The 24,377-nt window shown below is 46.1% G+C and overlaps 1 protein-coding gene across 3 annotated transcripts in view; it reads left to right on the forward strand.

Moving 5' to 3' along the window:
* The first annotated feature begins 18,632 nt into the window (after window positions 1-18,632).
* Window positions 18,633-24,377, forward strand: part of SLC25A26 (solute carrier family 25 member 26) — an 84,697-nt gene continuing 78,952 nt past the window's right edge. For 2 of the 3 annotated variants that reach the window (XM_036391331.2, XM_036391332.2), the window contains exons 1-3: window positions 18,633-18,747; window positions 22,474-22,630; window positions 24,167-24,276. In XM_036391331.2, coding sequence (XP_036247224.1) covers window positions 18,715-18,747; window positions 22,474-22,630; window positions 24,167-24,276 — 300 coding nt within the window. In that variant the 5' untranslated portion in view covers window positions 18,633-18,714. The remainder of the gene's footprint in view (window positions 18,748-22,473; window positions 22,631-24,166; window positions 24,277-24,377) is intronic. The other variant, XM_036391334.2, reaches the window with a different exon arrangement.

Below are 24,377 nucleotides of genomic sequence, written 5' to 3' on the forward strand. Positions count from 1 at the left end.
GCACTGCATTTAACTCAGAGTTGATTATTCTGTGCACAGAGAAATGCCTCCTCTCCCTGTTCTGGACTCACGTGTGTGATTAGAGCTCATCAGTGCAGCCCCACGCCTGTGACAAGGACAGACAATGAGCATGGATGCAATTCCCTCTCCTTTCAAGTGTGAACTTCCAAATTAAGGCACTGCAGGGTACAGGGATGACCAGACTTAAAAAGTTCCTGTGCATACTCTGGAATAATAAAAATAATAATTACAGTATCTGTATTTCTGGCACAGCCTCCCCATCTTGTTTCCTGTAAAGAATAAAAGGCAATAAGGAATAAACAGGCTTCACTTAAGGGCACTCTCTGGCTTTGCAGGCTTCAGAAGAGCTTGGGCTCCAGTCTTGACATGGGAGAATCAGAAAGGGGGGATGGAGAACTGAAACAGCCTCCTCCAAAGCCAAAATATGCAAAATCAATATACACACAATAGATTTTTAAGCAGCAGTTGGTGTGTAATTTTTAATTACCTAGAATATTTCCAATCAGACAAACACAAGACACTGTCAGAAGAGCATTAAAACAAGCCTTGAGGCATCAACTGAGCTGCAGAAAAAGTCCAAGGCCCTTTAGAAACCAAATGTACACATTGGAAGATGATGTCATTTTCTGGAAAACAATCTCAGTCTGAATAAGCATGAAGGAAGGATACTGTCAAATGAAACAGTGGTCAGGACCACACAAACCCCAACATTTGGCACATTTGCAAGGAATTGTGATGCTGTGTCAGGGAGCTGCTCCCAGGCTGCCTGGTCAGGCCATTCCAGCACTGTCAGCAAAATCACCTCTTATCTCCCAACTCCTTCCACGCAGATAAAGCAGTTGTGGTCAGGGCATATTTTAGTAAGATTCAGAGTGGTAACATCTGGCAAATTCACATGTCAAGTGAAGCCCCTGTTCCCAGAGCTTTTTGTTTCCCTTAGATAACAATGGCTGAGAGGTTATCAGCAGGGAATGGACACACCTCTCCCAGTGGCACCACAGGCAGGGACCCTCAGAAACTCCCAGCAATGGGAAACTTCCCATGGGAAGCCAGCTCTGATAATCCTGCTGAGAGGAGAAGAACTGGCAAGTTTCTCTCTCTACAAAACAGAAGGAAAAGGAAAAGGGCCCTGGAAAGTCACAGGAAGGTAAATACCAACTTCTTGTCACCAGGCTCCTTCCGCTGGTCCTGGGAAGGGCCTCTCAGCTGCTCTCACCAAAGGCTCTGCTCCACAATGTCAAACAAAACAAGGGGGTCAGGGCTCTCCCTTTGAGATCCCAGCCTGCTGGAGACACTGGAAAGTGAGTCTGTAGGAAAGGGTGAGAGGAGCTGCAAAAGCCACTCACCTGGACCTGTAAAGCTGTTTAGTTTGGGTTTGATGGTGGTGTATGGACAGCCTGACAGGTGCAGCTGGGTGTGGACAAAGACCCACTCCCTGACCTTCTGGAGCTGCTGTTTCACATCTCTCCAGGGGCTTTGCTTTGGCTTTGACTTGCAGTTAACAGGAAAAGGAAAAGGAAAACTGAAGTTAGACAACTTTCCTCCCCACTGCTGATCTCCTCTGTCATCCCCATCCAACCCACTCCTGTCCCCAGCTTGTAGAAGGGAATATGGAGCAGGATTTCAGGTGGTTTTACAGGACATAGGCAGCACTGTGGAGTGATGGCAAAGGGGGATGTGCAGGAGTTCTGGGACAGTCAACATGTGTCCCAAGAGCTGTGAGAGTCTGTGCTCCCTCCAGCCCTCTGCTCCCTGTCCCTACCCTGTCACCCATGTCCTTTGGTTTCTTTGTCCTTCTCTGAGTAGCCTAAGCAGACTGAGAAGCTCTCTTCTTTGAATTAGTGCTGGTCCAGACTGGCTGGGAGGGGAGGGAAAGCAGGTCCAGCACTAATGTTACATCCACACTTCTCCTAGGAGGGACAACCCCCCTCAAGTTTCACTAACTCCAGACCTTTGGAAGAGACCAGGTCTGTTAATACTCCTTTTTAAAAAGAAGGACCTAAATCACCAGAATGAGTGAAGCAAACAGTGGCTGAAGAAACCATGTTTCCTGGTTCCAGCCATACTCTATGGGAATATCAGGGAGGCTTCTCTGGGACAATTTGGAAATGCACAATTATTTGAGGAGCTTAGGGCCATTCTGTTGTAAATTTTTTCTTAGCTCTGCTTCCTGAGTCACTAAGTCATTGCACTGGCCCACAAAATGAGTTGAGAACAGATGTGAATCATTCCAGTGTCAGGGGGCTGGATTATAACCACAACTACAGGCATAATTAAGATTTTCCTTCATTTCTCTTATGAGCTAAAATGGAAATATTAGATTAACTCAGCTGTGCTGTACGACTAACAGCAGAGGGTCTGAAAGACATGTTCATGTGCAAAGGTCACTGCATCATTATTTTACTCACTTTACCCAGTATTTTAAATGTGTGTTTTCTGTCTTTCCCAGGCCTTTCATCTTCAATTGTCCAGGCAGCCAGTAAGGCAGAATAAATGAGGAGCATTCAAAAATTGTACATTTTAAGGCTTTCTATCATTATGCAAAATCTATATCATCATTAATCACTTCTTTTCTTAATGAATTTGGGGACTCATGTTTCTGCTGCTAAGTACTCAAAGGAGTTATTAAATTTATGGCTGTCTGGTTACCCCATCTGTTTCCATAAAAATTTACTGCAATTATTATTTCAGCAGAATTTCTAAACCTTCCAAGACTTAAGAACAGGGAATGCTACTGTAAGCATGAGGGGGAGCTAATGGCATATGAGTGGCAAAAAACCACCTAAAATCCAGATTAAACCAGCCTTGCCTGTAGTTTGCACGAGGGTTAAGGCGAGAAAAGGAAGACTGACAAAATTAGGAGAGCTGGAAAAATTCCTGTCCATCCAGGTCCAGCTGTCCACTGCTGGCTAGGTACTAGGAAAATATTTAGTCCATTTTTCTGAAGCAGGCAGCTCCAGAAGCACGTGGGCAGAGGTTTGAGCACACAGAGAGAGGCCATGGGGCACTGGGGTGGCAGCTGGAGGACAGAACCAGTCCTGGGAGGAATTTCTGGGAACAGGACTCAGCTTCCTCCTGCCAGAGCCCTGGTGTCAGGGGGCCTCTGGATTTTACTACACCAAAGCTGTGGCCAGGAGCATTGCTGCCCTATTCCTGGCAGAAATAAGCTGCAGAATAAAAACCTGTGCTGCTGCAGGAGTCTGGAGGGACCCTTCACCTTGGAGAGTGCACACCAGGTGTTTAAGGCTGTCTCCTGGAGAAGGACCAGGGTCACACCTTTCTGCTGCACAGAGCCACGCTGCTCTCCTGCACAGAAGAACCCTTTGCTCTGCACGAGTTTCACAGGTGTGTGGCTGTTTGTAATAAAATGGGACAAACAATATTTTTATGGTCAAAGGGCTGTGTTTTGTTCCTCATCTGCCATGATATGCTCCTGTGGGGCATCACAGCCTCTTGGGTGCTGTATGTGGTCATATCAGTGAAATTGCCCCTTCAAATGGCTTCTCTGGACCCATTATGCACCTGCTTATTATCAAATTAGGAGGATCCCTGAGTCTTTATTTTCACTGTATTTATGCCAGGATAAATTTTTGCAGCTGATAAATTTCCATCTGCTTTCATGAACAGTGGGATGGGCTTTTCCTTCTCAGGAAGGAAAAGTTGTCGGGTGTTGCCCAAGCTAAAGCAAAAACAATGATCCAAGAAGGATTGACTGACTGGAAGGGGTTGACTCTGGTGTGCCTGAATTGCCCAGAAGGAAGATAATGAAGAGAATGAGAAGAGCAATTGCTTCAATAAATAAACTGGAACATGTGTGAGACCAATACCACCAGGGGCTGATATATGCCAAGAAGTCTGTTTTTAACATCTGCTCTTCAGCAGCCTTAATATGTTATGACCAGATCAATAAATCTTCTGCTGCTGGTGTCAGATATCCAGCAGCAGCCAGAGAATAGGGAGGAAATACACACAAAGAATATAACATGCTTACATATTCACTGATCCACATGTTCAGGCATTTCTGTGCAGGTGCATTGTTGTACTAGTGGAAGGAATAATGTGAAATCAATGCAAAATAAGTGTTTAAGTAGCCCTGATAAAGAGGAGCCATGAGTAGCTTATACTCACTCCCTAAAATCTCTTTTTCTGCAGAACATAAGCTAGAGGGTTGCTGTGTTGCTGGCAGCTCATATCCCACTCAGTGCATCCACAGATGCAGTATTTTCCTTACCCCACCACAATTAAAAGGGTTTTTACCTCTTAACGAGGTTTTTATGTGCTGCAAAAGGCTGCAGGGAAGCAGGTGAGGTAGTGTAGGCATAATGGCCATTTTTAAAAGCATTCTTACCAACATGCAGCCAGGTCAGGCAGAGAAGAAGAGCAGGGAACAAAAAAAAAGAAGATGAAAGGAGGGGCTGAGAAAAAAAATTTTGTCTGTGGTGCTGGCAGAGTTTACAGCTGCAGCAGGATGGACACAAATGTTTGTTTTCTCCTCTGCTTCAGGGTATTGCCCTGCAGTGCCTGGGACAAGCCCCACGGATGCTCCTCAGCCTCCCCAGCTTGCCCTCCAGCCCTGAGCTCCAGCCACAGCTGGACTCAGGCCTGGGAGAAGCTGAAAATAGAGTTTAACATGAATATCTGCAGTTCAGGTGCAGTCAGAGCTGTGCAAGGTTCTGCTGGGCCCATCTCCTTCCCTCACAGTGGAGCAATGCTGGAGAGCACCCACAGCATTTTCTTGCAGGGAAGAAAGGATGTGAGAAACCAGATCTCTTTCTTCACTCCATTTACTTTTCAAGCCCGGGGGGGCTGCACTGAAGGACTTGGCACAAAGATTGATGTCTGGCCTATGGCATTAAGCAGAACTTGTTCATTTAAGACAGGACAGTGGCTTGGAAGAATAGAAGGTTGTGACCTCTCTGATGCAGCAGCAGTTCTCCTGACAGAAGGTGATAAATAAAGGAGTCAGTGCCACAGAGTGTATCTGAAAGCTTTGCACTGAGCAATGTGAAGAATGCTTGCTGTGACCTCAAGAACCTTTACATCAAGAAACCTCCTGGGCACGTGGGGGTAAAAAGGTCTTGTTTTAAGTGCTGCCATGGCTGGGTTCTGGGGGATAGCAGTGAGTCCAAAAGCCTGCTTCATTTACTGCAGATGTCTGATTTTTTTTCCCTCAATATGGCTCCAATGTGCTTTATTTAATGACAGACACGGACCTGGAAAGCGAGGAACTTTCAGCTTTTGAGTTTATTTAGCCACTTAAGAGAAAACCATCTGGAAATGGTAGATTTCAGATTCTTTTTATTTCTGTGTAAATAGCAGGGCTCTTTCAGAAAGCCAGGTGCTCTGATGGGTGTTACTGTAATAACTGCTCAAAGTCCAGTTGTCTCTATATTACAGCTGGAACATGGAACTGTGGCTCCTGCTTCTTCCAGAAACCAGGATCAAAGTTTTTGTAGAATCACAGAATGATTTGGGTTGGAAGAGACTTTAAATATCTAGTTCTAACCCCTGTGCCATGGGAATTTTCAGGAGTTAATTCCTAGGACAGCAAACCAGCCTGCCTTAGACTTCAGGTGCTCAGACATCCATAGTGGGGACAGTGTCCACGGTAGGAATGCCAAAGGAGCTCACTTGTTTGATCATTCCTGATATGAAACAAACAAATGTTTATTAATAAGCACAATACAGCCCAAACTAAGGCAAAGTACTGATAACCCCCAGACTACCATAAAAATTGTAAGTTAGAGACAAAAAACCACGGAGCTGCCTTAAAAATCTAAGGAGGTTGAGAAATGTAACACGCTTGGGTTCTTTTTTTTTTTGCCTGTAGAGCTTTGAGCTTTTCACTCAAAATGAAGACTAAATGAAATGAAGACTGCTCTAACATCACCTGTCTCCAGGGACTGAGGCAGCTCAGAAAAAAAATCAGTGTTGTAGGAGAGCTGTAATGAATTTGCTGGAGCTGGCAATGGCACTTTAATGGCAGTCCCTGTGCTTGCTGTGGGCAGATGTTACAGCCCAGGTCTGCACAGTTGCTTCCCACCTGCAAACACCCTGAGCAGCCTGATGGAGAGCAGCTGAGCTGGATGTGAGGCATCATCACACTCCCAGCATCCAAAACTCCAAAACTCCTCATCCAAAACTCATCCCAAGAGACGTGCCTGCAGCCAAGGAAATCTTGGAATTGGAGCCTGCCTGAATTTTCTGGTTCTGCACACACTGCAGTGCTGTCCAACATTCACCCTTTCTTCCTCCTCTAGAATCACATTTCCAGTAATTCCAAGTGTGGTTTCCTGCTGGGTGAGGACTGTGAGAGGACTCTGTGCCAAAATCCTCTCTGCAGCTTTTGGAACCACTGATTAATTGGATGCCTTTTGTAGAAAGGGGGAGAGCCAGCAGGACACAAACACAGAACATAAAAGCCTTTGGGATAGGGGTGAAAAATGGCATTTTCCATTCCAGGAGAGCAGGCAGAGCTTTGGGAAGAGGCAGGGGCAATGCCCCTGCCCAGGAGGGCTTATTGCTTTTGCTGTGCACTCATTCCTTGACTTTTCCTGGCAGCTCATTCCTGGTTGGAATTCCTGAACATTCCTGGTTGGAACATCCCTGGGGGAACACCCCATGGACAGTGTGCAAAAAGGAGTTTTTTAAGTCTTAAGGCTCATATCAAAAGACATGTGATCCAGATCTCAGGTCTCCCTGCTGAGGCCCAGGAAGACTTAAGGTATGGACTCTGACACCCTAAACAGTGAAAGATTCCCTTCCCTCTGAGGGTCTTACAGCCCATTCTGTCAGCCACCCTGCAGAATCCATGTCTCTCTCCTGCTGCTTTTATAAACAGTAATGAGGGAATGATGCTGCTGTCTAATAATCCAATAATCATTACTCTGTACTTGGAGGGAAAACCAGCCTTTGTGACAATGAGTAATGCCATTGCAATATACAGTGTCTGAGCTAGAGATAAGCATGGCTGAGAAATAAGCTGCAGCATCAGATCCAAATTCAGCCTGCATGTTCTTCAGGACCTTTAGACCTGGAGATGAAAAGTCCTCCAGCTCTGGGGACAGTGGCTGTTCATCTTGGTTCCCTCCTGCTTTCTGGTTTTTGCTGCCTCCTTTCACCAAGTCCACTGAATTCAGTGAGAAAACACTCAGAAAGCTGAGTAGGATTTCCTTTTGCCTTGCCCATCTGGCCATCTCCTTTGCTGTCTGTGTATTTTGGGGTAAATGATGGGCAAAATGGGCTGTAAGTACCCCTGTAAGCAGTCTTTTCCATTTGAGTTCCCATAGCATATATTGTGAGTTTGTGAGAATTATACTAGCAAGATTTTTACAGCCATTTGGTGTGAGCGTATGTCCTTCCAGGGTGCTTTTCAGCAGTTGCTTAAAATATGGGGAGCAGATACCACTGTCCCTTATTGCTTTTTGCAATTCTTTTATCTCATGAGGTGGGATAGCCCCCATGTTCTAGGACCACCAGCTTGCTGGCTGAATAGCACAGGCATAGCTAAAGGATTTAGACTTTCTTTACAAATTTGGCGTCTGAGTTCATGCCAGTCTGCTAGTTGAAAATTATCAAAATATTTTGGTGAGTTTTCTAATTTTTGGATTAATGCTGAAGGATTTTCAGGGTTTCGTGTCTCATTTTGGGTCGAGAAATCTGTCCCAAAGACTGGGGGGACTCTGTTTGGGACCAGTTCTTTTTCGGAATTCTTTTGTGTCGGGATCAAAGGGTTGGCATTTGCAGGGGCAAAATAATTCTCTGTCTGTCCTGTATTTATTAAAGCAGCTGTCGTATTCAACCCCCCCCCCCCCCCCTTCGCCCCCCTCGTTGCAGGGTTTGTGTGCACGGATGTGGCTGTGCGGAGGAATCGTGACACAAAGTAGTCCCACTCGGTGCTGGGAGAGTGGAAGGAGAAAACACGGTTGGGTCTTCGAGGAGATGCGGCCGTGATACGGTGCTGCTCGGGTCGGCTGCGGGATGCGGCGGCGGAGGGAGGGAAGCAGGCGGCGGAGGTGCGGGACGGGGCAGCGGAGGCACATTCGGCATCGGCTGTGCGGGGTTGCGCGCTGCGGAGGGATCTCACTGTGCTTCGGCTTCTCAAGGTCCGGCAGAGCCGGCAGAGGGAGAGACGCGGAAGGATACATGCAAGGCGCTGCAGAATCTGGCTGCTTTGGTGCCGTCTGTAGAGCCGGTGGCGGCGGAAGCGGCGTGACAGGGAACAGGGATGCCGGCTGTGGCTAGACAGCGGCAGGCAGCGGCTCGGAACCGGGACCGGGCTGTACCAAAGCTGCGGCGAAAGCGGGAGGGGGGGAGCGGGGGGGGGGGGGGGTGTGGCGGGGCCGTGGAGAGAGAACTGCTGCGTGCGGCTGATCCCGGAAGCGGCGCTGTGGTTGGATGAGACGGCGCGCAGTGATACTGCTGGTGTGGGGGGTGTAGCAACTGCGCATGCGTAGGTTTCGTCACTCGGTCAGCGTGGAGCCATGGCGGGCGGCCGGCCGGCCGGCCGGCCGCCCTCGTTAGCGGAAAATAAACCCGGGATGGTGGGCAGCAAGGGCAGGAGCGGAAAAGCGACCGCGGGTGGCGGCGGGGCGGCCTTGTTTGCGGGAAATGAACCCGGGGTGGCGGGCGGCAAGGGCAGGAGCGGAAAAGCGACCGCGGGCGGCGGCGGGGCGGCCTCGTTTGCGGGAAATAAACCCGGGGTGGCGGGTGGCGGGAGGCAGGAGGAGCGGCATGGGGGCGGCGGGAGTCTGCTGAGGGGCGGCCAGCCATCATGAGCGGCGGGCTGGTCGGCGGCTGAAGCCGCGGTCTGGGTTGGGGTGCCTGCCGCCCTGGCGGGCAGGGGCGGCGCTGACGGGAGGCTGGGCTGGAGCGGCGGCAGGCACGAGAGACGCTGCAGCCACCGCTGAAGACGCCGCGGCGCCGGCACGGGGGGGCTGGGGGGGCTGGGGCGCCCCGGTCCCAGCGCAAGCAGGGCCATGCCGGGACCAGAGGATTGCGCTGAAACGCCGGCAGGGACGGGATTAAACATGGGAGTTTGCCCTGCCGCGGGGCCCGTGGGCTGCTCGGGGTGTGCTGCCAGGGTGGGGGGGCTGGGCTTCCCCAGGGCTTCCTGCCCCAACGTGCGCAGGGGGCGCTGAGAACGGCAGCGCGGCAGCGACGGACGCGGACGGGATTGCGGCCACCAGCGGCGCTGGACTGGCGGGGACGAAGGGGACTTGGGGGGGGGGGGGGAAGGGGCCGCATTCGCGGGTAGTGGGGGGGAGCGGACAAGGGCGGGGACAAAAGGGGGCGTGGCCGAGGTGACGTGGGTGGGCGGGATTAGAGGACGGCAGCCGTGGGAGGGGCTTCGAGGGCAGGGGGCCGGAGCGGCAGGAGTGAGCAAGACTGTGGCTACCGGAGCCGTGGGGTCCGACGGGCTCATGGCCCGTTCGAGACTCGAGCAGAAGCAGAGGTGGGCGGGGCCAGTGCTGCGGGCATCCCCCCTGGAGCAAAGACTTCAGCCAGCACCCTGCAAGCTGGGACCGGCTCCACGGCAGTCAGATCCCGGCAACAGATACTATTAAAAAACCTTGGTCCCTCTGTGTCCCAGAAATTCCATTTACGACAGTCGCGCTTTACGGCAGTTTTACGACAGTCGCACTTTACGGCCCCGTTTACGACAGTCGCGCTTTACGGCCCCGTTTACGACAGTCGCGCTTTACGGCACCTTTTACGACAGTCGCGCTTTACGGCGCCTTTTACGACAGTCGCGCTTTACGGCACCTTTTACGACAGTTTTGCTTTACGGCAGCTTTACGACAGTCGCGCTTTACGGCCCCTTTTACGACATTCGCGCTTTACGGCCCCTTTTACGACAGTCGCGCTTTACGGCCCCTTTTACGACAGTCGCGCTTTACGGCACCTTTTACGACAGTTTTGCTTTACGGCACCTTTTACGACAGTTTTGCTTTACGGCAGCTTTTACGACAGTTTTGCTTTACGGCAGCTTTTACGACAGTCGCGCTTTACGGCCCCTTTTACGACAGTCGCGCTTTACGGCAGCTTTTACGACAGTCGCGCTTTACGGCCCCTTTTACGACAGTCGCGCTTTACGGCAGCTTTTACGACAGTCGCGCTTTACGGCAACTTTACGACAGTCGCGCTTTACGGCACCTTTTACGACAGTCGCGCTTTACGGCAGCTTTACGACAGTTTTGCTTTACGGCAGCTTTACGACAGTCGCGCTTTACGGCCCCTTTTACGACAGTCGCGCTTTACGGCCGCTTTTACGACACTCACGCTTTACGGCAGCTTTTACGACAGTCGCGCTTTACGGCAGCTTTACGACAGTCGCGCTTTACGGCCGCTTTTACGACAGTCGCGCTTTACGGCAGCTTTACGACAGTCGCGCTTTGCGGCACCTTTTACAACAGTCGCGCTTTACGGCCCCTTTTACGACAGTCGCGCTTTACGGCAGCTTTTACGACAGTTTTGCTTTACGGCAGCTTTTACGACAGTCGCGCTTTACGGCCCCTTTTACGACAGTCGCGCTTTACGGCAGCTTTTACGACAGTCGCGCTTTACGGCCCCTTTTACGACAGTCGCGCTTTACGGCAGCTTTTACGACAGTCGCGCTTTACGGCACCTTTTACGACAGTTTTGCTTTACGGCAGCTTTACGACAGTCGCGCTTTACGGCCCCTTTTACGACAGTCGCGCTTTACGGCCCCTTTTACGACAGTCGCGCTTTACGGCAGCTTTTACGACACTCACGCTTTACGGCCGCTTTTACGACACTCACGCTTTACGGCCGCTTTTACGACAGTCGCGCTTTACGGCAGTTTTGCGACAGTCGCGCTTTTTATTTTGTTTTTTTAATAAAGTTTTTTATAATTTTTGAGGGGTTTTTGTGGGTTTTTTTGGGGTTTTTTTTTTTTTTTTGGTGCTTCTGAAGACCAGCTCAAGCCCTTCACGGCACTTTATGGTTTTTACTTTATTTTGTTTTTTATGTATTTTTAATAATTTTTTTAAATTTTTAAGGTTTTTTTCTTTAATTTTTTTTTTCTAATTTTTATTTTTTTATTTTATTTGCTGCTGCCCAAGACCAGCTCAAGCCCTTTACAGCACTTTAAGGTTTTTACTTTATTTTGTTTTTTATATATTTTTAATTAATTTTATTTTTTAATTTTTAAGGGTTTTTTTCTTTAATTTTTTTTTTTTTTTTTAAATTTGGTGCTGCCCGAGACCAGCTCAAGCACTTTACAGCACTTTACGGTTTTTACTTTTTTTGTTTTTTATGTATTTTTAAGTAATTTTATTTTTTAATTTTTAAGTTATTTTTTCTTTAATTTTTTTTTTTCTAATTTTTTTTCATAATTTTTTTTTTTATTTTATTCGGTGCTGCCCAAGACCAGCTCAAGCCCTTTACGGCACTTTATGGTTTTTACTTTATTTGGTTTTTTATGTATTTTTAATAATTTTTTTAAATTTTTAAGTTTGTTTTTTTTTTTTGTATTTTTTTTTATTTGGTGCTGCCCAAGACGAGCTCAAGCCCTTTACAGCACTTTACGCTTTTTACTTTTTTTTGTTTTTTATGTATTTTTAAGTAATTTTATTTTTAATTTTTAAGGGTTTTTTTCTTTAATTTTTTTTTCCTAATTTTTTTTTTTTTATTTGGTGCTGCCCAAGACCAGCTCAAGCCCTTTACGGCAGTTTATGGTTTTTACTTTATTTTGTTTTTTATGTGTTTTTAATATTTTTTTTTTTAATTTTTAAGGTTTTTTTTCTTTAATTTTTTTTTTTAATTTTTTTTTTATTTTATTCGGTGCTGCCCAAGACCAGCTCAAGCCCTTTACTGGCACTTTATGGTTTTTACTTTATTTTGTTTTTTATGTATTTTTAATTTTTTTTTTAATTTTTAAGTTTTTTTTTCTTTAATTTTTTTATTTTAATTTTTTTTTTTTTACTTTTATTTGCTGCTGCCCAAGACCAGCTCAAGCCCTTTATGGCACTTTATGGTTTTTACTTTATTTTGTTTTTTATGTATTTTTAATTTTTTTTTTAATTTTTAAGTTTTTTTTTCTTTAATTTTTTATTTTAATTTTTTTTTTTTTACTTTTATTTGCTGCTGCCCAAGACCAGCTCAAGCCCTTTATGGCACTTTATGGTTTTTACTTTATTTTGGTTTTCATGTATTTTTAATTTTTTTTTTTTTTTTTTTATTTTTAAGGGTTTTTTTCTTTAATTTTTTTTTCTTTTAATTTTTTTTTTTTAATTTGGTTCTGCCCAAGACGAGCTCAAGCCCTTTACGGCACTTTATGGTTTTTACTTTATTTTGTTTTTTATGTATTTTTAATTTTTTTTTTTAATTTTTAAGGTTTTTTTTTTTCTTTAATTTTTTATTTTAATTTTTTTTTATTTTATTCGGTGCTGCCCAAGACGAGCTCAAGCCCTTTACGGCACTTTATGGTTTTTACTTTATTTTGTTTTTTATGTATTTTTAATTTTTTTTTTTTTAATTTTTAAGTTTTTTTTTTCTTTAATTTTTTATTTTAATTTTTTTTTTATTTTATTCAGTGCTGCCCAAGACCAGCTCAAGCCCTTTATGGCACTTTATGGTTTTTACTTTATTTTGGTTTTTATGTATTTTTAATTAATTTTATTTTTTAATTTTTAAGGGTTTTTTTCTTTAATTTTTTTTTGCTTTTAATTTTTTTTTTTTATTTGGTGCTGCCCAAGACGAGCTCAAGCCCTTTACGGCACTTTATGGTTTTTACTTTATTTTGTTTTTTATGTATTTTTTTTTTTTTTAATTTTTAAGGTTTTTTTTTTTCTTTAATTTTTTATTTTAATTTTTTTTTTTTATTTGGTGCTGCCCAAGACCAGCTCAAGCCCTTTACGGCACTTTACACTTTTTACTTTTTTTTGGTTTTTATGTATTTTTAAGTAATTTTATTTTTAATTTTTAAGGGTTTTTTTTATTTTTTAATTTTTAAGTTATTTTTTTCTTTAATTTTTATTTTAAATTTTTCTATTTTAAAATATTTTTATTTTATTTTATTTGGTGTTGCCCAGACCAGCTCAAGCCAGTGATTGTGGTGCTGTTTGAGGGTCCCCAGGACGAGCGAAGGGCTGAGAATCTTGGCTCCTCCTTTCAGAAGGCTGATTTATTATTTTATGATATCTGTTCTATTAAATGATAATGAGACATTAGACTTTGAAAATATTGGGCTTTGTGTTTTCTCAGATCATTGCACCTGCGTAAGCAGTGATAAAAGATATAATTGTTAGATGTGGTGATTGTTTAGTAATTAAATATAATTCTTATATAACCATAAGAAGATTCGTGAGAAACTATGTTGGAAATTTAAAGGGGCCTATGTGTTTAGGCCTATGAAATCTGTGTATACAATATAACAATATAGGTTTAATAATTAACATGAAAGTTATGTAATGATAGAGTATAAAACACGTTCACCTCGAATGTATGGTCGGAATCAGATTTGGGTGGAAACTACCCCGATTCCCAGAGCTCTTAAATAAAAAGTACCGCATCTAATCACTTATGTGGTTATGTGTTTTTGAATGCTAACAGAACTATACTAAAGAAAGAGCAAGGAGACATCAGAAAGCTAGAAAGGAATAAATAATAAAAACCCATGACTGCTCACAGCCTTGACACAGCTGGACCATGATTGGTCATCAAGTAGAAACAATGCACAGGACACTAATCAAGATGCCCCTGTTGCTAAACCATCTCCAGCCCACACTCCACAGCCAGCAGATTGTTATTGTTTCCATTTCTTTTCAGAGGCTTCTCAGGAGAAAAATCCAGCAAAAGGATTTTCATCAAACACATCATTGCCAGGTGATGGCACAGGCAGCATCGGCCGGACGAGGTCACTGTGTCATCCCTGCCAGCCCAGGTGTCACAGCAAGGAGGAGAGAGCTCACCCTGTGCTCACCCTGTGCTCACACAGCCCTGCCAAGGGACCGGCTGCCAAAACAGAGCCGTGCCATGCATGCCAGTGTCTGCATGGCAGAGAGAGGACATGAAAAGCCACTGAGGAAGCTGCCACCTCCTCCCTGGGCTCTGCCCTGCAGGCCTGGGCCATGGGCAGCCACTTTGAGAAGGCTGCATTTGCTGCCCATCAGCTGCTCTGTGTCTGACAGGAGTTTAAACGCCCAGGTTTGGGTTGGTGCTGAGCAGAGGGCAGTGAGGAGAAAGGGAGAAGGCTGTGCTGCAGAGCAGGTGGATCCAGGCAGAGCCAGTTTGGGGAGCAGCCTTGTCTAACAGCATTTCATCTTCCAGTTCTACTACGTTTCATTTCATTTTGCACTTCTGCTAGAACTGCATGGCAACAGGTTTCAAATATCCTCCTCAGTCCCAGCAGCCTGCTTGAAAGTGCTGTGTATTTATCAGACCATTGATGGTCCTTCTGAAAGGTGAGTCTCACTGGCTGCATCCAAACCTTGTGCTTAAAGAGCATTCCTAATTAAAGCAGTTTGGGCCCTTTTGGGGAAGAAGGGGCTGCAAAGCATTGCCTAAAGCATTTTCTACTCCAATTTCATTGTGAGGAAATACACCTGAATGCAGGGATTAGGATTGAGACAAATATGAGTTTGGTGGCTCAATTTTTCCTTGAGAGATTGAGAAACACAGGAAGCCCAAGTGATGATCCCAGAGGGTTGAACACAGAGGTTTCATCCTCCCAGAAATACAAGGGCCTTAAAACCACTGTTAATCTGCTGACATCTTTTCATTTTAGAAATGCCTTAAAGCTGTTTTCTTCAACAATTTTGGAATGTGAGCTGAAACAAAACCATCCAGGCTGAACCAGAGGGATAACTCCTGAGAAAAACACCCCGTCCCCTCTGCAGGGTGAGGAGCTGAGCCAGCATTTCTAGAAATAAATCATCACCCCCAGCTCAGAGTCTGCGGAAGGATGTGCAGTGTCCCCCTGCTCCCAAACAGCCCAGGACAGCTGTGACTCCCCCAGCACTCACTGGGCTACCCACAGAGCCTTTGCTGTGCTGCCTGTGGGGCCAGTGCCCACCCCTGCTCTTGCCACCATCCTAGACTCTGGCTCGTGCCCCACACCCCCAGGACAAAATTTGCAGTTTGTCCCACAGAAAGAGCCAGGACAGTGAAGGAAAGGGGGTGCATCCTGCCAAACCTGCTCACACAGACATGTGACAGCAGGCAGGAAAGGTGCAGAGCAGGAAGGGCGCAGGCAGCAGTGCTCTCAGGGGCTGCACATCTGGTTCCAGGTGTGGAGATGGCAAGAGACCCCATCTTGGGGGCTGTAGCCCCAAATCCCCAGGATGGGAGATGCTCACAGGCCAGCAGGCAGCCCAGAACAGCTCAGTGTGCCCCGGATTTGGGGTTACCCATTCAGCAGCCATGGTGCTGGGCACGGCTGTGGGCCCAACCCTCATCCTGCTCCCAACCCGGGGATCACCCAAAACCCCAGTGCCAGGGTGCTGCCACCCCGCCCACCCCACCCACATCCCTGCAGCTCTTCCATGAGGTTTTGGCGGTGCCTGGAGCAGGGAGGCGGCCCCGGGCCACCATCCTGCCGCGGTGCGTGGGAGGACAGGCCGTGCTGGTGGCACCCAGGGCTCCGACCCCCCCGACACACACCGTCCCCCTCAGAGGCCGTGCGGGGCTCCCGTGGCTCCTGCGGGGTGCTGCGGGCAGCGAGCTGAGTTTTCGGGGTTCAGCCGAGCGGGAGCGGGGCTGTGATGCCGCTGGGGTCCCCCGGCGGTCACACCGGCCCCGGGGTCCCGCCGCGATGCCCTCGGCGCCCGTCCCACGGGCCGCTCCCCCCGCTCGGTGCTGCTCGCTCGGCACCGCGGCGGCCGCGCTCTTCCTCCTCCTGAGCGCCCCGCTCTGCCCGGCCCCAGAGCGGCCTCCTCGCTCCTCCTCCAGCCCCGCTACCGGGGCCAGGCAGCGGCCACGGGGGCTCGGCACGGCGGGGACGGCGGGGACAGCCCCGCGGCGCGCCTGCCTCCACCCGCTCCCTGCACATCCTCCCCGGGATGAGGCATGGGCAGAACGCTGGGAAAAGGCACTGCCAGCGGCGCAGGATGGCACAAAGCCCCTGAAATATGTTTGGAGGGGTGGGCAGGGCTTGAGCCGCCCACTCCTGGGGACCCGCTGCCCTCCTTGGGGCCCAGAGAGACGGAGCTGCGAGCACCGGGCACCCACAGTGGCACTCGTGTCACCACAGCTGTGTGTGCCCGCCTGCAGGGAGGGAATTTGAGGTCAGAGGCTCCCGGGAAGGGGTCGGGAAGGGGGGAGACTTTTCCCAGCAGGACAGGCTCGGACAGCACCGCAGGTCCTGGGTGCGGCCCCAGAGGTTTTACTCTTCGTGGCCGGGAGCGAGGGGGGCCCACACGGGTGTGGTGGCTCGAGCTGCCAGGGTGATTAACAGCAATTAATTACAGATGAGCAGCGGCCACCCTCTGCTGTCCAAGTGCCTGGCAGCTCCAGAGCTGCTCAGGAGATAGATGGAGGAGCAGATTCCTGGAGGAGGAGGAGGAGGATAAGGATAAGGATGGAGCGCTGTGCCAAGCCCCACTCCTGACTGTTCCTCACCCTTGGCACCGCTGCCCATCCCTGCAGTGCTAAGGACTGTTCCCCCCACCTCCTGCCCCAGCCCTCCAGCACATCTTCTGTAGCCAATGCCTCTTCTTCATGGAAGCAGTTCCAATTTATTTTCTGTAAGGGGAAAAAAAAAATCTACTGCCTCGAAAGCACTGCAAGTATCCACATTGTTCTCCTGCACTGTTTTCCTTAGAAAAAAAGGAATTTTTGGAGCTGCAGAAGCATTGAGTCACCTCCAACTCAAAAATGAGTGTATCCAACTCACTCTTTATAACCCCTCCCAGCTCTCAAATAGTGGCTTTCAGTGACCTTTCCTTTTAGTGAAGGCCAGCTTGTTATTTTGGGGGTGAATTTCCCTGCTGATTCCCTGCTCTGCCTTTCCCCTGTGTTGCTCTGCCATGAAGCTGCTGTCACCATTCCTGTTCCAAGTTGGAAAACCAGGGTGACCACCACCCTGTTCCCATTGTGACAACCAGGGTGACCACCATCCCTTCCCAGTGGGACAACCACCCATTCCCAGGGGGACAACCAGGGCGACCACCACCCTGTGGTACTCCCTCCAGTTGTGTGTAACCATGGGGAGAGCCAAACCCCTGGCAGCCTTTCCCAGCTTCACATGGATGGCCCAAAACCATCACTTTCTGATAACACAGCCATGAATTATAAAATCCTGGCAGCACTGGCCATTTGTACAGGTGGCGGTATAACCACGTGTACAATGATATTGAGATATATATATCATCATATATATATATATATATCAATATATATTCATACATATTGATATATTCACATATATGAATATATCATATTAATATTCAATATATTAATATATTCATAGATAGATATCATTCAGATGCTCAGAAATGAACAGCAGCTTTCTAGAAAACTGCTCTCAAAAAGCTTCACCCATGGGTGTCATAGGAAGACACACATAAAAACCTGACCTTTCCTAGTGAAACAGCTGATCCACTTCTCTGCATGGGAATTCATGGAATCCTGGATGCTGAGAATTGTAAACTTTCTGTGCTGAAAGGCACAGACCCACAAGAGAGCACTGCATTTGATCTGAGGATGTGAAGAAGGCCTCCAAAATTGATTGCTAGTGCTGGATTATGGGTGTAGTTGGTTAGAAGTGAGTAATATCACAGGGTGGAAAACTTGGAATTTGAGATTTTAAAATATAGAAATAAATACGAAGCAAGATGGAGGTTTTAGGGTGGAGGCAGGTTGTTCTTCTTTACTTATTCTTCATGGGTTTGGGTGGCATTTTGTAATTGGGCAGAAAAGTCCCCATTGTGGGCTCTTTGGGATCAGTTACTGGGTAAAAAGGAAAATAATCTAGGTAGCAGTTCTTAATTGGATAGTGTAGTCTTAAATGACTTTGTAACAAGAGATACATTTTGTGCCTTGCTAATGAAAAGCTGCCAAACTCATGGTTGTGAGACTGTTTTACTGATAAGAAATAATATTATTTTATATTAAATTAAATACAAACATTAAATACTGTCTCAAGTGCCTTTCAATGCAGATCCAGAGAAACCCATAGGAATAAACACCTCATTTATATTCTGTAAGAGTAATTGTTTGTCATCCCTGTATATTCTCTTTCTTGTAGCAAGTTTTTCCTTAATATTACAAATGTCTTGGAAGCACATACAGAACCCAGTCCTTTTCACAGAGTACCTCTGCAGGACCTGAACTAGTTTGGATCACTACAAAACACTGAACCCACATGCAAAAAGCACGAGACATGTAGGATTCAGGGTGAGCCTGGAAATCAGTCAAAACTTCTAATATAATCTTTAAACAAAATCTTGGCTACCTGAAGCAGAGAGGTGCAAATCACCTCTGTGCTACAGACCCTGCTGCCGATTTTAGCAGATCTCTGCACCAGCTAGTTAATTAACGCTCGGCGCTAATTAGCGCTAATTACTGGGAACTGCCCGCCCTGCGCATGCACCGAGCCCCGCGCATGCGCAGAGAGATCCGCGCCCACGTGACCGCGGGCCGGAACGCCAATATGGCTGCGCCCATCTGCGCGCACGGGGCAGGCCCGGAGCGCCGGGACGGGCCCCGCTGATCCCGGCCCGCCAGCCCCGCATGGAGCCGCGGGAGTCCTGGGCGGCCTTGGCGGTGAGTGAGTGAGTGAGTGAGTGAGTGAGCGAGTGGGCCAGAAATAGGCTGTTATACCCGGTGTGCAAGAGTAGAGGTATTTTTAGGGAATATAAATTATATGTGTATATATAATATATTTTTATATTTTTAAGATATTATATATATATTTATATATAGTATGTATACATATATTTTAGTATAATATGAATAATGTATATATTATGTATATAATATAGATTATATAATGTATATATGCACATATATATGCACACATATATTCACATATATATCTTATATATATATACATACCTGTGTATGTGTATATATATTTTCTTTGCGCAGAAAGCGTTGCTGGCTGGCAAATCCACAAAAATCCAGCACTGCCACCACCAAAACTTTTCACTGTTTCTGCTCTTTGCTGAATAAAAGCATTAATGTTCATTGGCTACAAGTTGCACAGGTTCTCTTATTAATTAGTATTGTATCTTGTGTTGGCTAATGAGTCTCTGGCTTGCCATGGCAATTAATCCACAGGCTCAGTCATTCTCATCCTTTAGGTCAGTGGGTTTCCTGTGATGTGCCCCTGCTGGAATTCCCTTTTACCCAATGGGAGCTGAATCTGCTCAGTTGAGGAGCTGTCTTTATTAATTTCTTCCTTTTCTTTGGGGTTCTGCCAAATGTCCTTGTGGCCCATAAATTCTGCATCCTTTGTGTCTGCCATCAGTGGTACATCCTTCTCCCCAGCACTTGTTAACCTCCCTCTAGGTCTGACATTATTGAAACATATGGAGCCCTGAAATTAGCAATTCAACTGACAAGTATTTTGGCTTTCTAACACAGGACATCACATAGAGCCTGTTGGTTCCTGTGTTTCAACAATTTGTTGTTGATCAGGCTGGAAAGTTACAAGGCCCTAACATCAAGAAACATCCTTACTTTGGAAAATATTACATATTCCACATTTTGCAGATGTCCTGCCTAGGCATTGCCAAGGTGGTGAGCTGAGCTCAGGGACGGCCACAGTTTGTAGCTTCAGCAGCCACTCCAGAGCCACAGGGAGCTCCTGGCCCTGTCTGTGAAGCATTGCCCTCCCTAAAAGCTGCTTTTCCATGTGTGGGCTCAGCAAGGGGGTAAAGCCCAGTCACCACAGCTCCACTGGAAACAGCCAGTGAGTTCTGTGTGGAAAATCAGGGATGTGGTGCCTTGGGGAAAGCTGCAGCAGAGGAGAGCTCAGCTGCCTGCCCCCCAATGCTCTGAGGCACATGCATGTGAGCAGTGAGGTCGTGGCTCCATGAGCTGGAATTAGGTCCTGGTTTTGCTTAATCATTGTGATGGTGTTTATGGGGTCATTGTATCTCCTGAGTTGGAAGGGACCCACAAGGGTCATCCATCCCAGCTCCTGTCCCTGCCCAAGACACCCCAGCAATCCCACCCTGTGCCCAGGAGCACTGTCCAAAGCCTCCTGGAGCTCTGGCAGCCTCGGGGCTGTGCCCATTCCCTGGGGAGCCTGGGCAGTGCCAGCACCTCTGGGGTCGAACCTTTCCCTGATCCCAACCCCAGCTCCCCTGGCACAGCCCCAGCTGCTCCCTGGGCCCTGTCCCTGATCAGGGAGCAGAGCTTGGAGCTGCCCCTCCACTTCCCTTGGGAGGAAGCTGCAGAGTCCTGTGAGCTCTGATCCCCCTCCAGCTCCTGGTGAAGGTTCTTTTGATAACCCTGCTGTTGCTGACAGCTGGGGAAGGAGATGTGTGCTGGGTACCTGATGAACCAAAAGCCATTTCTCTTTTCTGCAGTTACTGCAAACACACAGCTATTGTCACCCCCTGGCAGGTGCTCTGTTAGCTACCTCATGAATTTAAATGACATTTAAGATACAGAACTTTGAGAACTTAAAGAAGCAATTAGTAACTTTTGATTCATGTTTTAACAGATGGCCAGATTAAATCTGATCAATGCTATTTTGAGCAGATAAGGATTTTGATGAAAAAGAGTGAAGAAGAATCAATGCATTCAAAATAGCCAACTAGATTAAAAGAGTAATTAACTTATTGATTAAACCTTTAGTGCTAGATAGTGAACACCTCTCTGAATCCTCTGTTACCCTGAAAAAAAATCATTGGTGTCACACACATGTGATTTGTTTTCAGGCAGAGTTAAAAATCTCTGCAGCTGTTTCTTGGGATCTATATGAGGTAGCCTTCAAACTGTGTTTTCTGAATAGCACTGCAGCTAAATAATGTCTCATAATGGATTGATGTTAACTATTGATGGTGTTTTCTTTTGAATCAGTTTTTCTGTTTATTTCAGCCTTTTCCTCATGGTTATTGTGAAATAATTATTTTCTACAATCAGCCATGTCATGGGGTAATTAAAAAAACCCCAAAATCCCAGTCATCTAGGAACACAGGTGATGGGAATAGATTGAGCCCTAGTTGAATCAATTTTTTAGGGTTTTATTTTATGAATTCTTTGGATAAAACCCTTCCCCTTTATGAGTTTGAAAACTCATTTAATATGATTTCCTTAAGGGAGTACCTTAAGGGTACTCCCTTTATGAGTTTGAAAACTCATTTAATATGATTTCCTTAAGGGAGTACCTTAAGGGAGTCTACAAGAAAGGTGGAGAGAGCACGTGGTGACAGGACAAGGGGGAATATTTTCAAACTGACAGAGAGTAGGTTTAGATTAGATTTTAGAGAAATATTATTGACTTTGAGGGTGGTGAGGCCCTGGCACAGGTTGCCTAGAGAAGTTGTGGCTGCCCCATCCCTGGAAGTGTCCAAGGACAGGCTGGATGGGGCTTGGGACAACCTGGGATAGTGGAAGGTGTCCCCCATGGCAGGGGGCTGGAGCTAGATCTTTAAGGTCCTTTCCTGTTGTTGTTCTATCTCTAGAGTCCCATACTGCTGCTATCAGATTTCTAAAGTCCCATACCTCCTCAGTGTGTTCTTGTGGCCATAGATCTTCACAGCACAGACTCCTTCTTCTGCATGCTGCTCCTTCTTAGTCCAGGACTCCTTCAAGGCTCTCCCTGACTGCTTAACCTGTCCCCTTTTATCCCAGTTATCTTCATTAGCCACAGCTGCAGCCCATCAAGGACAACCAGGACCTCCCAGGGCAGAGCCTATATACAGATTTTCAAGTACAGATATTCAAGTACAATACATTTCCTCTACTATACTTTCTAATCTAAACCTTTCAATGATTTACCATTTTTGCTTTCTCTCGGATTTTATCAAAAAAGATCTGAAAAAAGAAAGCTTATCTTAGGCTTTGTTTGACAAAGGCAGTGAGGGAGTGTGAACACTTTAAATGAAAACATATGCTGGAAAAATGTGGATGTGCTTTCTAGAGATGCCTAAGGTGGGGAGCAGAATTGCTTCAGTTTTTCCCTGATTTTATCACACAGCTGCTGGAGGTGTTGGTCATTCTGTGCTGTCTCTTCAAAAGTGACATCCACTGTCTGGCTTTTCTATGGATGGGGAAGTGTTGCATTGCTTTGACTGCACTATTCAAAACACCAAGACCGTTTTGAAAATACCTTAAAAATTGTTTAAAAGTTGTAATATCTGTTACTTTCTTTTGTTGTGGAAGCTGTTGAGTTGTGTGTAAGACTATCAGTTTATAAACTAACCTCAGGAAGAACACAGTCAGCAGTGCTCTGGGTTACACATGCCTCAGTTACTCACATAAGCACCACTTATGTGAGAATATTAATTCACTTTTCTCCATGGTTTTGTCGTGTAGGCTGGTGGAGTTGCTGGTGTGTGTGTTGACTTGATCCTTTTTCCCCTGGATACTGTAAAAACAAGACTTCAGAGTCCTCAAGGATTTAGGAAAGCTGGTGGTTTTCGTGGCATCTATGCTGGTGTTCCTTCCACTGCAATAGGATCCTTTCCAAATGGTAAATTTTCTGTGGATTGTGCTTTGTCTTCTTTAAGTAGTAATTTGTCTCACATAGGACATTCATGTCTGTGGCTTCCTCTCCTGTGGGTGCCTGGATTTTTTGAGTCCATGTCCAGCTGTGAGGAGCAGTTTCTAGAATTGCAGCATTGGGCAAACTTGAGCAAGACTGGAGTGAAGGATGCTGCAGATTTGCTCTGGAAAGCAACCCTAATTCCTTGGAAGCATTTCTGGATATAAGCCTGTCCTTACTTACAGGAGCACACTAAAGCACTTCTGGGTGCTTGTGTCTTGCTTGTCCTGAACACTTTTGTCATGACCCACTCTTTCTTGGCACTGGAAATGAATGGAATTTCCAAGTGCTTGAGCACTGCAGGTGTTTGAGTTAATTGCCCTGGGGATGCTCTGCCCATCTCCCTGAAACAGCAATACTTATATTGTAAAGACATCAGGAATACTTTTGAAACTAAGGCTTTACAAAAGTAGATACCTTTAGTCCCTGCAGAGAAAAGGCATCTGAAATTCCTCATGCATTTGTCCATTTTGTCTTTGTAGGGAGGGATGAAAAAAACAGCAATCTGTGCTGTAAATGTTAGGAGAACTTTGCTGACAAATCCACTGACACCTTCAGATGTTTGATGTCCTTCATAAGGTGATATAAAAAAATTCAGTTCTTTATCCTCGCTGCTCTGTTATCTCCTTTTGAGGTGATAAGCATCTTTTGATTAGTAGAAGGCAATTCACATGGCCCTTCTCTACAATTAAAATATGTTCCCCCGCAAGACATGTCATTTTTTCAGTATTTACATCTCCAAAATCTGCACTGTAGTTTTATCTTTCCAACATATGACAGAGAACTGAAATTATCTTTAGGAAAAGGAATAACCCTTAAGGTGTAAGTGCCTTTGTAGTTGACTGTTACAGTGAATAAACAGCTCAAGTTGCTGTGCTCAGTTTAGTTTTGTGCATTTCTTGTTCGTTGCACAGAACTTTTACAAATCCTTCAGAAGCTTGGAAAAAATGTTATGGAGCTAAATTCAAAATATTTAACTGACAACAGCTAGGAAGAAGTTATTAATAAACTGCTACTGAAACAGTTTTGTACATTGCAGGATAACATAACTGTATCAATTTATGTTTTTTGGGTTTGTTTTTCATTTCAATTGATCAACTGATTGATTGTTCTTCCCTTCCTCCCCTAGTCAAAAAAAGAACCATTCATTCAATTCAACCAAGAGATGATCCCTCTACTCTATTTATGGATATGGAAGATATCAGTCTTTCAAAATGTGCTGGCCATCCATGGCTAATTAATTCATCTTTCTGTAGCTCCCTACTAAAAGTGGCCCGGAGTCCTGACACCTTTGATATTAATGGGAGGTTTGCCGGGGTAGCCAGAAGCATCAACTCCTGAAGGAATTCTCTCACAGATTCTGTTGATACTGCTGTACTGTTTTGGTGTAAAAATACCCTGATTTTAACTACAGCCCTGTGATGGAGGAACAGTGCAATGATTGCATGTGTTCTTGAATTTCAGCTGCTGCTTTTTTTATCACCTACGAAAATGTGAAATCCGTGCTGCCCCATGGATCTTCATCTTACTTGTCCCCTGCAACACACATGGTGGCTGCCTCCCTTGGGGAAGTGGTAAGAAGGAAATTCATCTGTTGTGTGTCCAGGGGAGGAGAGGATACCATTCAGTTATGGGAGCTCAGGTTTGGTGTCATATCTTGTGGCAGTTCTTACAG

The sequence above is a fragment of the Molothrus ater genome, chromosome 11 (genome assembly GCF_012460135.2).
Source record: "Molothrus ater isolate BHLD 08-10-18 breed brown headed cowbird chromosome 11, BPBGC_Mater_1.1, whole genome shotgun sequence".
Lineage (NCBI taxonomy): Eukaryota > Metazoa > Chordata > Aves > Passeriformes > Icteridae > Molothrus > Molothrus ater.